We start from the raw sequence: 13,410 nt of genomic DNA on the forward strand, positions 1-13,410 counted from the left end.
ATAACCCAGTTCTAAATGTTTAAATCATATTTTTATGTCATATTTGTTAAAAACCTAACTAAGGTTTTAAATTATACTGGGAATACATAAAATAAAACATGTATTTTTTTATTTTACTTAAACATTTTCTAAAATTGTGACTAATGATCAAGTCTTTAAAATGATTTCTAGCCAGAATTTGAGCTATTCAAGATAAACATATTATTTTAAACTACTGTTAAACCAACATATTTAGTGAAATCCATGCCAACTCATAATCCAAATTACATTCTTATTTATGTTCAAGATGCATAGGAAGTAAAAGGAAACAAATTCTTCTGAATTTGAAATGCTTTAACTGTGCATAAGAATGAAAGATACCAAGAGATTTTAGATTTCAAAGTCAGTGAAAGATTTTATCCTGTGTGGCTTCAGAGCTACCTTTAGAAATGAAGCATTTTTCTTAATAAATACATATATTTTAACAATCTTTACTAAAGTGAAAAGGATTATTGAACCAAGATTCAAGAGACATGGGAATTATACTTTTGACTCTACCACTTCTTTTAAAATCGTCAGTGCCTTACTACTGAGCTTAAATTAATTCTAGAATCCTTGCTGTGGACCACAGTGTCTTATGTGGGCAGCCAAAGAGGTTTGCCTATTGCTCTCTGAGTATGCTCTGCCTTTTCTACCTCATTGTCTTGAGACCTCTGCCCCAAATTCTTTTTTTCCAATCAGGCTATCCTCTTCAGCTATTGACTCTCACATAATCCCTTTTATTTCCTTCACAGCACTCACAATAATCCGCGATTATATTTCTTATTGATTTACTCATAAGCTCTCTACTTCACCCAGCAGAATATATGTTCCAGGAGGACAAGGTTATGGTCCTATTCGCTCCTATGCATCTAGAGTCGACCACTGTGTTACTATGAGTGTCATTCAATGTAGCACTTGATTTTCCAGCAACTGACAGACCAATACCTGAAACCAAATTCTGAGCGCTGCATCCTCTTTCTAACAAACCCCAGTTTATGCAGTACCTTCTTCTATATAGATTCTAGACATATGAGCATATAAATGTGTATGAGCCAGGTCCCTGCCTTTGAAGAATTCTGTGTAATATATTCAAAGGTATAGAATGTGTCCTGTAAGTGAGTGATTGTAGATGTTTTCCCTTTTTAATTTCACCATCTGTGTGTACATTAACAATATATGCAAATCCAATTTATTCTCTCCTGCTAACTTGATGAACTCACATTTTAGTTCAAGTTTGTAGATCCTATAGGATTTTCAGACAGTCATGTCATATGCAGATAGGAATATTTTTATTTCTTTATCTGTAATTTATAATCCTTTTATGTCCTCTTCCTGCTTGATTACACCAGCTAGAACTTTTAGCACCATGTTGCATAGAGCAGTAAGAATCAACATTCTTGGAGTTTGCGTCGTGGCACAGTGGAAACTGATCCGACTAGGAGCCATGAGGTTGTGGTTTCTATCCCTGGCCTTGCTCAGTGGGTTAAAGACCTGGCATTGCCACGAGCTGTGGTGTAGGTCGAAGACACAGCTCGGATCTGGCGTTGCTGTGGTATAGGCTGGAGGCTACAGCTCCGATTAGACCCCTAGCCTGGAAACCTCCGTATGCCATGGGTGCAGCCTTAAAAAGACAAAAAAAAAAAAAAAAAAAAAAGAATCAACATTCTTGTGTTGTTCCTAATCCTAGGTGTGAATAATTTGGTTTTTATCATTAAATACAATGTTAGTTGGAGGTTTCTTGTATATGTGCTTTAGCAAATTGAGGAAGTTCCTATTCCCAATTTCTTTTTATCATGAATATGTGTTAAATTATGTCAATTTTTTTTGACATTGACTGATATGAGCATATGAACTTTGTTCTTTGTTCTGTAAATATGAAGAATTTCATTGATTGATTTGAATATTGAACCAGCCTTGCATTCTGCAATAATCCCTATTTGGTCATGTTGCATAATTTGTGTACATATATTGCTGGATTCTATTTGTAAAATTTTGTAAAGGACTTTTCCATTTTTATTGATGAGTGATATTGGTCTATAGTATTCTTTTTCTTCTTTTTGTTTCTTTTTTTAGGTAGTGTATTTGCTGAACTTTGATATCAGTATAGTACTAGTTTCTTAAACTGTAAAATATTCCATCTTCTATTTTCTGGAGGGAATTGTAGAGTCAATATTAATTTTCCCTTAAATGTTTGGTAGACTTATTCAGTGAAACTATCTGTACCTGGAGATTTCTTACTGGGAAGTATTTATATTATGAATTAATTTTTTCAGAGTTATGGGGCTATACATATTCTATGTTCCATGTGAATGAATTGTAGGTTTTTGTATTTCTTTTGAAGAATTAGGCCATTTTGTCAAAGTTGCCAAATTTATATGTGCAGAGTTGTTTGTAGTAGTGCCTTATTATACTTTGGTATCATTGAAGTCTATAGTAATATCCTCTTTCATATCTGATATGGGTAATTTGTATCTTCTCTTATTTTGTCAGTCACTATTATGAGTTTTATTGATGTATTTTAAGAACCAGTTCTTCGTTTCAATAATACTCTCTATATTTTTATGATTTTAATTTCAATGCTTTCTGGTCTCATTTTTATTATTTTCTTCATTCTACTTTCCTTAGATTTGTTTTGTTCTTCTAAGTCTGTGTTCTTGAGGTGGGAGCTTAGATTATTGATTTGAGACCTTTTCCAATGCATTTAGTACTACAAATCCATCTCTTTTTCTCTCTATTTCACTCTTTCTCTCTCCTTCTCCCTTTCCCTCTCACTCCCAGTACTGCTTTAATTGTATCCTCAAGTTTTTGGTATTTATTTTTTATTTTTTATTCAGCTTGGTGTGCAATTTTTTTCCCTTGAGATTTCCGCTTTGACCTATGAATTACATAGAAGATGTGCCTCATTTAGTTTCTGTGTGTTTATATCTGGAACCTAATATATGGCACAAATGAACCTTTCTACAGAAAAGAAAATCATTGACTTGAAGAACTGACTGTGGTTGTCAAGGGGGAGGGGGAGGGAGTGGGATGGATTGGGAGTCTGGGCTTAATAGAAGCAGACTATTGCCTTTGGATTGGATTAGCAGTGAGATATTGCTGTGTAGCACTACTGGGAACTAAAGATTTTTCTATAATCTCTGTTATTAATTTGTCAATTTTTCCATTGTTTTCAGAGAAAACATTATATCTTATTTCAATTCTTTTAAATTTTAGAGGTTTGTTTTATTGCCAAGAATGTAGTCTTTCTCGGTGTATGTTCTATGGTCACTTAACAAGAATGTGTATTTTGCTGTTATTGAGTAGAGTTTTTCAGTTCATTAATTTCTATTTTTCTATCTTCCATGTGCTGATTTTTCATTCTTTTCAGCCCATCTATTGATTTTTTTTTGTCTTTTTTTAGGGCTCCACACATGGCATATGGTAGTTCCCAGACTAGGGGTCAAATTGGAGGTGCAGCTGCCAGCCTATGTCACAGCCACAGCAATGCCAGACCTGAACCATGTCTGTGACCTACACCACAGCTCACAGGAATGCTGTATCCTTAACCCAATGAGTGAGGCCAGGGATCAAATTCTCATCCTCATGGATACTAGTTGGGCTCATGACTGCTGAGGCACAGTGGGACCTTCCATTGATATTTTATTTCAGTTTTTTGGGGGGTTCTTTGGTTCTAAAAATTCCATTTTGTTCTTTGTGTCTTCTATTTTTTTTTTTGCTGAAACTGTATTTTATTTGTTTTAAGCATGTATGTCATTACTCACTGGAACTTTTTTATAATGGTGACTTTAAAATCTTTGTTAAATAATTCTAAGATCTCTAACATCTTAATGTTGGCACTTATTGATTTTTAAAATCCTTTTGAGTTTTTTTCTGATTTTTGATATTATTAGTGATTTTCTATTGAAAACTAGACATTTTGTGTATTACGTAGTGAGACTCTGGATCTTATTTAAATCTTCTATTTTCTTTGGCTTTCTTTGACACAACTCTGGAAGGAGTAGGGGCAGGAATGCCGCCTTGTTATTGGCCAATGGGGGTAGAAGTCCAGGTTTTCTATCTGGTGTCTGAGGACTCCTGAGTAGTGTATGCCTCCTTACTTCTGCACAGGGATGGGAGTTTACCTCTCCACTAGGCTTCCACTGATGCCATTTGGCTAGGAGGTATATATGTGCCTTTTTACAATTTCCACATGGCTGTTATGGGCCTCCAGATGGAGTGGCCTCATTATCACTGAGTGGTGGTGAAAGTTTTGACTCTCCAAAAGCTTTCTCTGGTACCACCCAAGGAAGGGGTGGGGAATACCTCATTACTGCCTAGTGAGGGCAATATCGTAGGCTTGCCTCTTAATCTCTGGTGTCACGGGCATATTGTGGCTCCATTTTTTTTTTTTTTTTTTTTGTATGTTGTTTGGCTACAGCAAAGCAGTAGTTTTGTAAAAGTTTGCTATCTTGCTAGGCTGCCTCTTTCCTGGTTCTTCGACTAGAGAATCTCCTTCTAAAATTCAAAGTACTTGATACTGTCTTCTCAATATTGCCCTACTGGTCACCCACACTTTCTTTATTCAAATTTTAGGCTGTTTTTTTTTCCTTTCTGTTCTTCATTTTAGATAATTTTTACTGCTAAGTTTTTCAAGTTCCATAAATTTATCTTAATCTAGTCTGCTGTTAGTCCCATTTAGTGAAACTTTTACTTCAGATATGGTATTCTTATGGATCATTGTATAGGTTTCTGGAGGTTTTTTCTCTATGTAACACTATCCTGCCACCCTAACCTCTTTCCAGTACTACACAAATTCTACTTTCCTTAACAGTCATGAACTGTGATCTGTGTCTTCGATTTAGGAAGATCATTGAGCTCTCCTTTTGTTTCTCTTTCTTGTGCTGTGATCTAGAAATTGCCTCCAGCAAAACTCAGCAATAATTTAGCTTTGTTTCTCTTTGCTCAGGTTCCACCTCCTATACATTTTAATATCTACAAATAGTTATTTCATGTATTTTTACCTAGTTTTCAAATTGTGTATGGTAAAATGAAAGCCCAGTCATGGTTAACCTTTCAGTGTCACAAGCCATATTTGAACAGGCCCCATTTAAGTGTTATGTAAAGGGCATTGTGCATTAATTCTAAACTCAAAAGAAGCATTAGAATCTTGAACTGAAAATAACCTTGTGTCCCACATGGTACTTTCACATGTCCTCCTATGTTCTGCATCTGAGAATAAACACTGAAAGTTTATAATCAAATGCTTTATTGTAGGTGATTTATTTTTTAGAGTCCAATCCATATGTGTTAAGTTCATAGTTAAAACCCATCTCCTTAGAATAGATTTACAAGGAGATCCTGCTGAATAGCATTGAGAACTATGTTTAGATACTCATGTTGCAACAGAAGAAAGGGTGGGGGAAAAACTGTAATTGTAATGTATACATGTAAGGATAACCTGACCCCCTTGCTGTACAGTGGGAAAATAAAAATAAATAAATAAATAAATAAAAATAAATTTGAGCTTTTTAAATTTAAAACAAACAAACAAACAAACAAACAAAAAACCCATCTCCAAAACAAAAGGGACTTTTGACCATACAATGGCTTGCTCTAGGGAGGTGATATGTAGCTGTTTTCTGGAAGGGTAACCCGTCATGGTTGGAGACCTTGGGCATAAGCAAGCCATTAAGGGCAATAGAAGATAAACTAAATTTACAGAAGAGGTTCCTAGAGGTAGTGGTCAATGAGAACATAGCAAAGATAAATGCAATCTACTTTATAATCTTTCACGTGGTGGAACTGACCCTTCACTTTTCGGGGTTAAGAGAGAAGCTACCTATCCCATTGTCTTAAGAGAATATGGATTAAAGAAAGTAAGTTTCTGGTATAAACATGAAGGTGTAGGTCAACATCTTTTGCTTAACCTGTGACAAAACATACAGCTACAATGAAGAAAACAAGAAAATCCAAAAGGGTTCAGCAAGTTTTATTTTTTCTGTAAAGTTAGGGACAAACAATCTGTAGATTTGAATGTAAGGAGTTTCTTAAAAGTCTAATACTGGGCAAAAGCAAGACGAGGAGAAAAATGACAAGGAAAGGAAAGAAAAGAAGGAAGGTAATAATAAAGATTACTATAGAAATTGATGAAATAGATAATAGAAAAATGAGACAAAATTAATACATGCAGAATTTGGTTCTTTGCAAAGATCAATAGAATTGATAAACGTTTAGCTAGACCGACAAAGGAAAAAAATAGAGACAACTCATATTACTAAAATCATGAATAAAAGAAGGATATCACCACTACGCTAAGAAGACAAATAAAGAATAAGGTAAGACTGTGAACAAGTGTATCACAACATATTAGATAATTTAGATGAACAAATTTCTACGATGGCAAGAACTACAGAAATTGATTTTTAAAGAAATCTGGTTAAACATATAACAAGGAAAGCTGGACTTATCATGGTGATCATTTTGTAATGTATTTAATTGTCAAATATCTATGTTATATACCTGGATAGACATAATTGTATTTTAATTTTTTATAAAGGTAAAAAAATAAAATGGTGTAATGTTTTCATGTGATCTATTCACATCCTCCTGGAAAAAAAGAGAGCATGATAGAACTAGTAATTGTAAAGCTTCTTATAAAGAAAAGGTCAGACTGTTATATTTGGAATGGGTGGGTGATAGGATTCTACTATACAGCACAGGGAAATGTGTGTGATTGGATCACATTGTTGTACAACAGAACTTGATGAAACATTGTAAATCAACTATACTTTGATAATTTAAAAAAATCAGCAAACACTAAAAACAAAGAAAAGAAAAACTCAGTCCCAGACGGTTTCAATGATGAATTATACCAAACATTTAAAGAAGAGTTAATACTAATTCTTCATAAATTATCTCAAAATACAGAAAAGGAGAGAACAATTCCTGGGTCATTCCATGAGACCAGAGACCCTGATACCAAAACCAGACAAGGATTTCACAAGAAAAAAAACTGCAGACCAATATCCTTTTTGCATATAATGTAAAAAATTTCAACAGATTACTAGTAAACCAAATCTAACAATATATAAAAGGGATTATACATTATGATCAACTAGAATTTATCTCAGGAAATCTAGATGGGTTCAACATCTGAAAAATCAATTAATATATCTTATCAAAATCTGTCTGATCATCTCAGTAGATGCAGAAAAAAAATACTTGACAAAATCCAACTTCCCTTTATGATGAAATAACTCATCAAACTAGAAATAGAAGAGAACTTTCTTAACCTGATAAATTAAAACTATGGAAAACACACAGCTAACTTTACACTTAATAGTGCAATACTGAAAGCTTTCCCCATATAATCAGGAAAAAAATAAGGATATCTGTTAATGCCACTTCTATCCAACTTTGTACTATAAGTTCCAGTCTGAGCAAAAAAGGCAAGAAAATGAAAGCCCTCCAGATTCGAAAGAAAGAAGTAAGGATATTTCTATTTGCAGGTGACAGGATCATGTAACAGGAAATCTTAGGGGGAGTTCCCATCTTGGTGCAGGAGAAACGAATCCAACTAGGAACCATGAGGTTGTGGGTTCGATCCCTGGGCTCGCTCAGTGGGTTAAGGATCCGGCATTGCTGTGAGCTATGGTATAGGTTGCAGACATGGCTTGGATCTGGTATTTCTGTGGCTGTGGCTTAGGCCAGCAGCTGTAGCTCCAATTTGACCCCTAGCCTGGGAACCTCCATATGCCATGGGTGCGGCCCTAAAAAGACAAAAGACAAAAAAAAAAAAAAAATGAAATTCATCTTGGGAGTTCCCATTGTAGTGCAGTGGAAATGAATCTGACTAGTAACTATGAGCTTGAGGGTTCAATCCTTGGTCTCATTCAGTGGGTTAAGGATTCGGCATTGTCATGAGCTGTGGTGTAGGTCACAGACAAATCTCAGATCCTGCATTGAAAGAAAAGAAATCCACCTTAAAAAAACTTTTAGAACTAGTTAAAAAATTCAACTAAATTTCAGGATAAAAATAAAAATCAATTGGATTTCTATACACTAGTAATGAAAAAATCTAGAAGTAGACTTTAAAACTAATTCTATTTACAATAGCATCCAAAAGGATAAAATACATAGGAACACATTTAACAAAAGATGTTCAAAAATTATGTGATGAAAACTCTAAAACGTTGTTGAAATAAGCCAGATACTAAAATAAATGGAAAGACCTTCTGAGTTCACGGATCAGATAACTTATTGTTCAAATGCAATACTCCCCCAAATTGTTCTACAAATTCATTTCAGTCTCTCCTTACCTAAAAGCAAGGAGCAGAACAATGTATATTGCATCTGTGATAGATAGATAGATAGATAGATAGATAGATAGATAGATAGATAGATAGATATTAGCATCAGTTATATTCTCATAAAGTCTGGAAGGATTTACTGGAAACTAATGAAAACGTTTATATTAATGTATGGTAGTAGTTGCATTGAAACTGAGTGAATATGGGGACAGGATAATCTTTATTTATTGTTCTGCATTTTATATTCTGCTTTATCTTTAAAAAGGAAAGGGGAATTGGGCCGGAGTGGAAATTCCCACCCCAGCAGCCTGCCATGTAGATAAGGCTGATTCACAGAGTCAGACAAGAATTTCTTAAGCCATCAATTCAACAAGTAAGCTCTGTGAGGAGGTACCACTGATAGGATGTGTGCCTTCACATTAGTGTGGACTTCCAGAGAATATGACTGACTGACTATGACAAGGGCAAGCTGGGGGAGAAGGAGGTCAGCTGGCTAATTCAAGGGGGATCTGAACTTCTTTATTTCATCTCCATGGCAGCTGTAGCTAATACATGTCGCTCTAGTTGGCCTTCTCCTCACCCCATGGTTGCTTATCCAAAGGCAGAGGAGATCCAGAGGATGTGAAAGGCTTATCTGAGGACCACAGCTGCTGAAAGGGATGGAAAAGGTGGTGAGAAGGAGAAAAGAGTGCAAAGGTGTGTGGAGGAGTTCCTGCTGACCTGTACAGCAGATGTACTTTTGAGAAGAGTAAAATTAGCCAGTTCTTTGACCTTGATCCATATTTGAATTTGTTTATTTTGGGGAATTCAGATCACAAAATGGGAAACCTTTGGTTGGATTACTTTCATCTGAAAGTGGGGAAAGACTTTCCAGAGTCCTTACTATCTTTATGTGCGAAACTGTATGGCCCCAGGTCTCTTTTACCTTTCTCCACACTTCTGTTCTGCATATCTTTTTTTGTAAAGTAAATGAATTACAAACTATCACTGCTTAATTGCTTTTAGAGATGGACCCCTGCACAGGTGGGAATGGATGCGTCCACATCTGTCAGAATGAGAATGGCGTGGCCAGGTGTGCCTGTCACCCAGGGTTCCAGCTGTCTGAAGACAAAAAGGCCTGTGTAGGTAGGAAGTTGAAGCTGATGGATTAATTGGATAATTATTTGAAATTTTGTGGTAATTCAGTTTTGAATAGTCGGAACAGCTAGGAGAAAGGTGTTTTCATTTGTGCTTAAAAAGGAACATTTATATCTTAGCTGATCATTTTGAAAAGAATTTTTATGATATTATAAAAATTCAGTGAAATTTTTAGTTACCAAAAAAACAATTGGTGCAATTTCAGACTTAATGCTTTTTATTTTCTGTTTTTCATTCTGAAGTGAATTCCAGAATTAATATTTCAGACTTTCTATAACCACACAGGGAGTTTTTCATTATAGGCTACAGAAGATGTGGATAACCTTTGAAAAGCATGTATGTGCAAATGAGAGCTCTCAGAAGTTAGGAATAATTAAAACCAAAAAGAAAGAAACTCTATAAATACAAGGTTACATGTTTCTGGTTCCTAGAAATAGCAAAACAGACATACTTCAATTCAGAGATGAAAGTGATAAATTACTTCATGACCAGAACTGATAAATGAAGTCATTCCTGTGGGACTGTCTTTGTTTTAATAACTTCTGAGAAATCACAGAATCTTTCATTTTTATCATGACATTTCCATGAAATGAGAAACAGTTTGTTTGGATTAATTAAGAAAATACAGAATGTTTCCTGACTTACGGAACTGATAAACACTTTGATAAACTGAAAAGGAATTAGACATAAAAATTAGTGTTAAGTGTTTTTTTCTTTAAGCCAAAACTAAGATAAAATTTTCTGCGGGTTGTGGTAGCATACTTTACTGACAGAGAACATTTCTGCTGTGGTCCTCTGTTTACATAGCACCTACCTTGCTCAGCATCTAATACAGAATAAGACCTTATGAAATATTTGTGAAAAAATGACAACTATATAAGTATATAGATATATACATATGCCTGTGTTTATCTATACAAAATCTTTTTCAAGTTTTTATTTTAATATTTGATGCATTATTCCTAGAAAGTCTATCCCCAAAGTTATTGCTTACTTAGAGTTTTACAAATACCTCAGAAGAATGAGTATTTCTCTTAACAGTCCAGGGTGTGATATGTAGGATAATACAAGAAGGAAGTTCTTGTTGGGGAAGTGATGGTGAGACACATCCATTTAAAGGGAAGGAGCAGGGACTGCCTGGGCCACGAAATGATGTTACACTGAATAACTTAGCTATCAGTGTTGAGAGAGAGGGCACCAGTGTTTGAATGGCACTACCCTGTGACAATCATGTGTACAACCTACACGTTAGAAGGCTACATGTAAAAGCCCCAAATCTGCCTTGTGTGTGGCCACTTGTACTGCCTTAAATCAGAGAGTTACCATTTTTTGTTTAAGAATTTGATGTAGGAGTTCCCGTCGTAGCGCAGTGGTTGGCGAATCCGACTGGGAACCATGAGGTTGCGGGTTCGGTCCCTGCCCTCGCTCAGTGGGTTGACGATCCGGCGTTGCCGTGAGCTGTGGTGTAGGTTGCAGACGCGGCTCGGATCCTACGTTGCTGTGGCTCTGGCGTGGGCCGGTGGCTACAGCTCTGATTCGACCCCTAGCCTGGGAACCTCCATATGCCATGGGAGCGGCCCAAGAAATAGCAACAACAACAACAACAAAAAGACAAAAAGACAAAAAAAAAAAAAAAAGAAAGAATTTGATGTATATTTATAAAGACAAATTACAGTGACTTCTACCTGTATTATTAGGGGATAGAAAAACTCTATTTTTATTTATTTTCTCTTTCTTCAAACTAATAGACTCTAATAGGTTCTAATAGAAAGAAGTGTTTGAGAACATAAAACCAGCACTAGACTTAGTGTCATTAGCAGTTGGTTTATTTGCAAATATGGAGCCTATGTGGTATTTTACTGTCATGGTTGATGTTGGGAGAGGGGATGCTTTAGTTCGTTTTTATAGTTTACAGACAAGTCTTAATTCCAGCTCTGAAGACCCCACTCTTGTGTGTCTTTTTCTGCAGACATAAATGAGTGTGCTGAAGGGCTTGCTCCCTGCAGCCATCACTGTGTGAACACAGTGGGATCTTTCACTTGTGGCTGCCACCCTGGCTTTGAGCTGGGAGCTGATGGAAAACAGTGTTACAGTAAGTGATAACAGTCACAGCTCAGGAAACGTGTGGCATTTTACAAGTATTAGACAAGAGTCATAAACAAAAGAATTGCACTGAATATCTTGCCAAAGCAGAAACTCCTGAGATTGTTTCCTACTGAGGTAGGGTGGGGGTGGGAGCTGAGAAGGGCAACAACCTTATTTTAATGGGGAGAAACAAGGGCCCAGAGTCAATAGAAAGTGGTTGGCCTCATGATCCACAGTGTAGACCACAGGGACTAAGTCTCAGGTCTTCTGACTTGGGGCTCTCTTGGACCCACGGCTTTCCTTTATGAAGACTGTCTTCCTTCACCTATTGCCTCTGATGTGCAATATTTGCTGAACACTAATATCTCCATGTAAAATTCAGGGAAAAAGGAACTAGCCAAGGCGAAGGAACCAGCAGTACAAGAAGCAGCTGTAGATTGTAGGACAAGGTCTGATTTCCCATCTCAGTTTAAAGATTCTCTTCCCACTTCTCCACATCTTAGTAAACCATTCATTCAGGGTCAAAACCAAACATCCAATGATGCAAAATTAGGAACTGACAGAACCAGGACTTGAACTGTTATCTTTTGGCTCCAAATATACTATCCTTTTTACTTTGTTACGTGTTTTATACATCATATGTCTCTTTACCAATTTCAATCAAGGAAGAAGAATGAAGATAGTGATAAATAGAATAAATTATGTAGTGTTTTTTTTAAGTGCTCTCATGGAGAGAGATTCTTAAGGTCACTAAATTCTTCATTCCCCTCCACTGCATAAAATTCTATGTTTCTTTAATGCCGGATTGCCAGTATAATTTTAAGGTCTGTTGATATATTTATACTGCTCAAAGAGAGGGCAGTTTTGCTTCAGTGATATTTGTCTTTTAAAGAGCAAATTAAATAAGATGGGAGAGAAGAATTAACTACTAATTAGGATACAACTTCTTCTGAAGTGAGTCTTTCTCTCAATGCCCTGAGGAGTCCTTTCAGGCAGAGAGAAATGTGAATGGGTTTTTCTCTTTTATTAATATTTTGGTTTTTTAGTGTAGCCAGAGGTTTAGGAGATGAGTATATTTTACAGTTGCCTGAAATGAAACCTTCTGCAATCTGACTGGTGAGTGCTCAGTTATCATTAAAGAGGGGGCCATTATTGCTAATGAATTCTGAGGTACGGGTTTTCTATAGAATTTACTTGGGAAAGTAATTTGCCCTGGAGTTGAATACATTTGGTAGGAGTGTATTTTCACATTTATTTCCCTTATGTGAATATTTGGCTAAGTTCTTTGTGTAGCTCTCACCAGACCTCAGTATTTACTAACTGACATGCAAAGCTTTCTTTGCGAAAACTGGTATTTTAAGTGTTTCAAAGCCTGTAGGTGGAATGAATGTTTTCAGAACATGGTAATGTTTAACAATGAATTATGTGTCCTTCATGTAACAGTGTATTTTAGGCAAATATTGTTTTAACTTTTTCCTAGGACAACAACATTTTGCATTTATATGGTTTTTTCTCAGAGACTCTCAAAATATCATATAACATAAATATCAAATCCTCAAAGTGTGCTACAAATGAATTATCACTACCTTGTGATAATTAGAAATGGAAAATTTCAGATCCAGCATTAAATAAAACTTCCCCTAAATTACCAAAAAATACATAGTGAAGTTAAATTCCATGCATATTTAATGTATATTTAATATGTCAAATAAATAATGATTATTTGCTGCCTATGGGATCAGTTTTTAAAGTTTGTTAAAATATAAGCTTAACTTTGATAGTTAAACATTACTGATAATCAGTTAGCCAGTTATAAATAAGTATGAACTTATTTTAGTCTCATATAGTCTCCATGAAGTTACAATAATACAATTTACAT

At 35.5% G+C, this 13,410-nt stretch overlaps 1 protein-coding gene across 1 annotated transcript in view; it reads left to right on the plus strand.

The window, feature by feature from the left end:
- LOC100153543 (multiple epidermal growth factor-like domains protein 6) overlaps positions 1-13,410 on the plus strand; it is a 580,873-nt gene that overhangs the window by 458,835 nt on the left and 108,628 nt on the right. The window contains exons 9-10 of the mRNA XM_021069816.1: positions 9,315-9,434; positions 11,416-11,538. Coding sequence (XP_020925475.1) covers positions 9,315-9,434; positions 11,416-11,538 — 243 coding nt within the window. The remainder of the gene's footprint in view (positions 1-9,314; positions 9,435-11,415; positions 11,539-13,410) is intronic.

Source organism: Sus scrofa, chromosome 13 (genome assembly GCF_000003025.6).
Source record: "Sus scrofa isolate TJ Tabasco breed Duroc chromosome 13, Sscrofa11.1, whole genome shotgun sequence".
Taxonomy (NCBI): Eukaryota; Metazoa; Chordata; class Mammalia; order Artiodactyla; family Suidae; genus Sus; species Sus scrofa.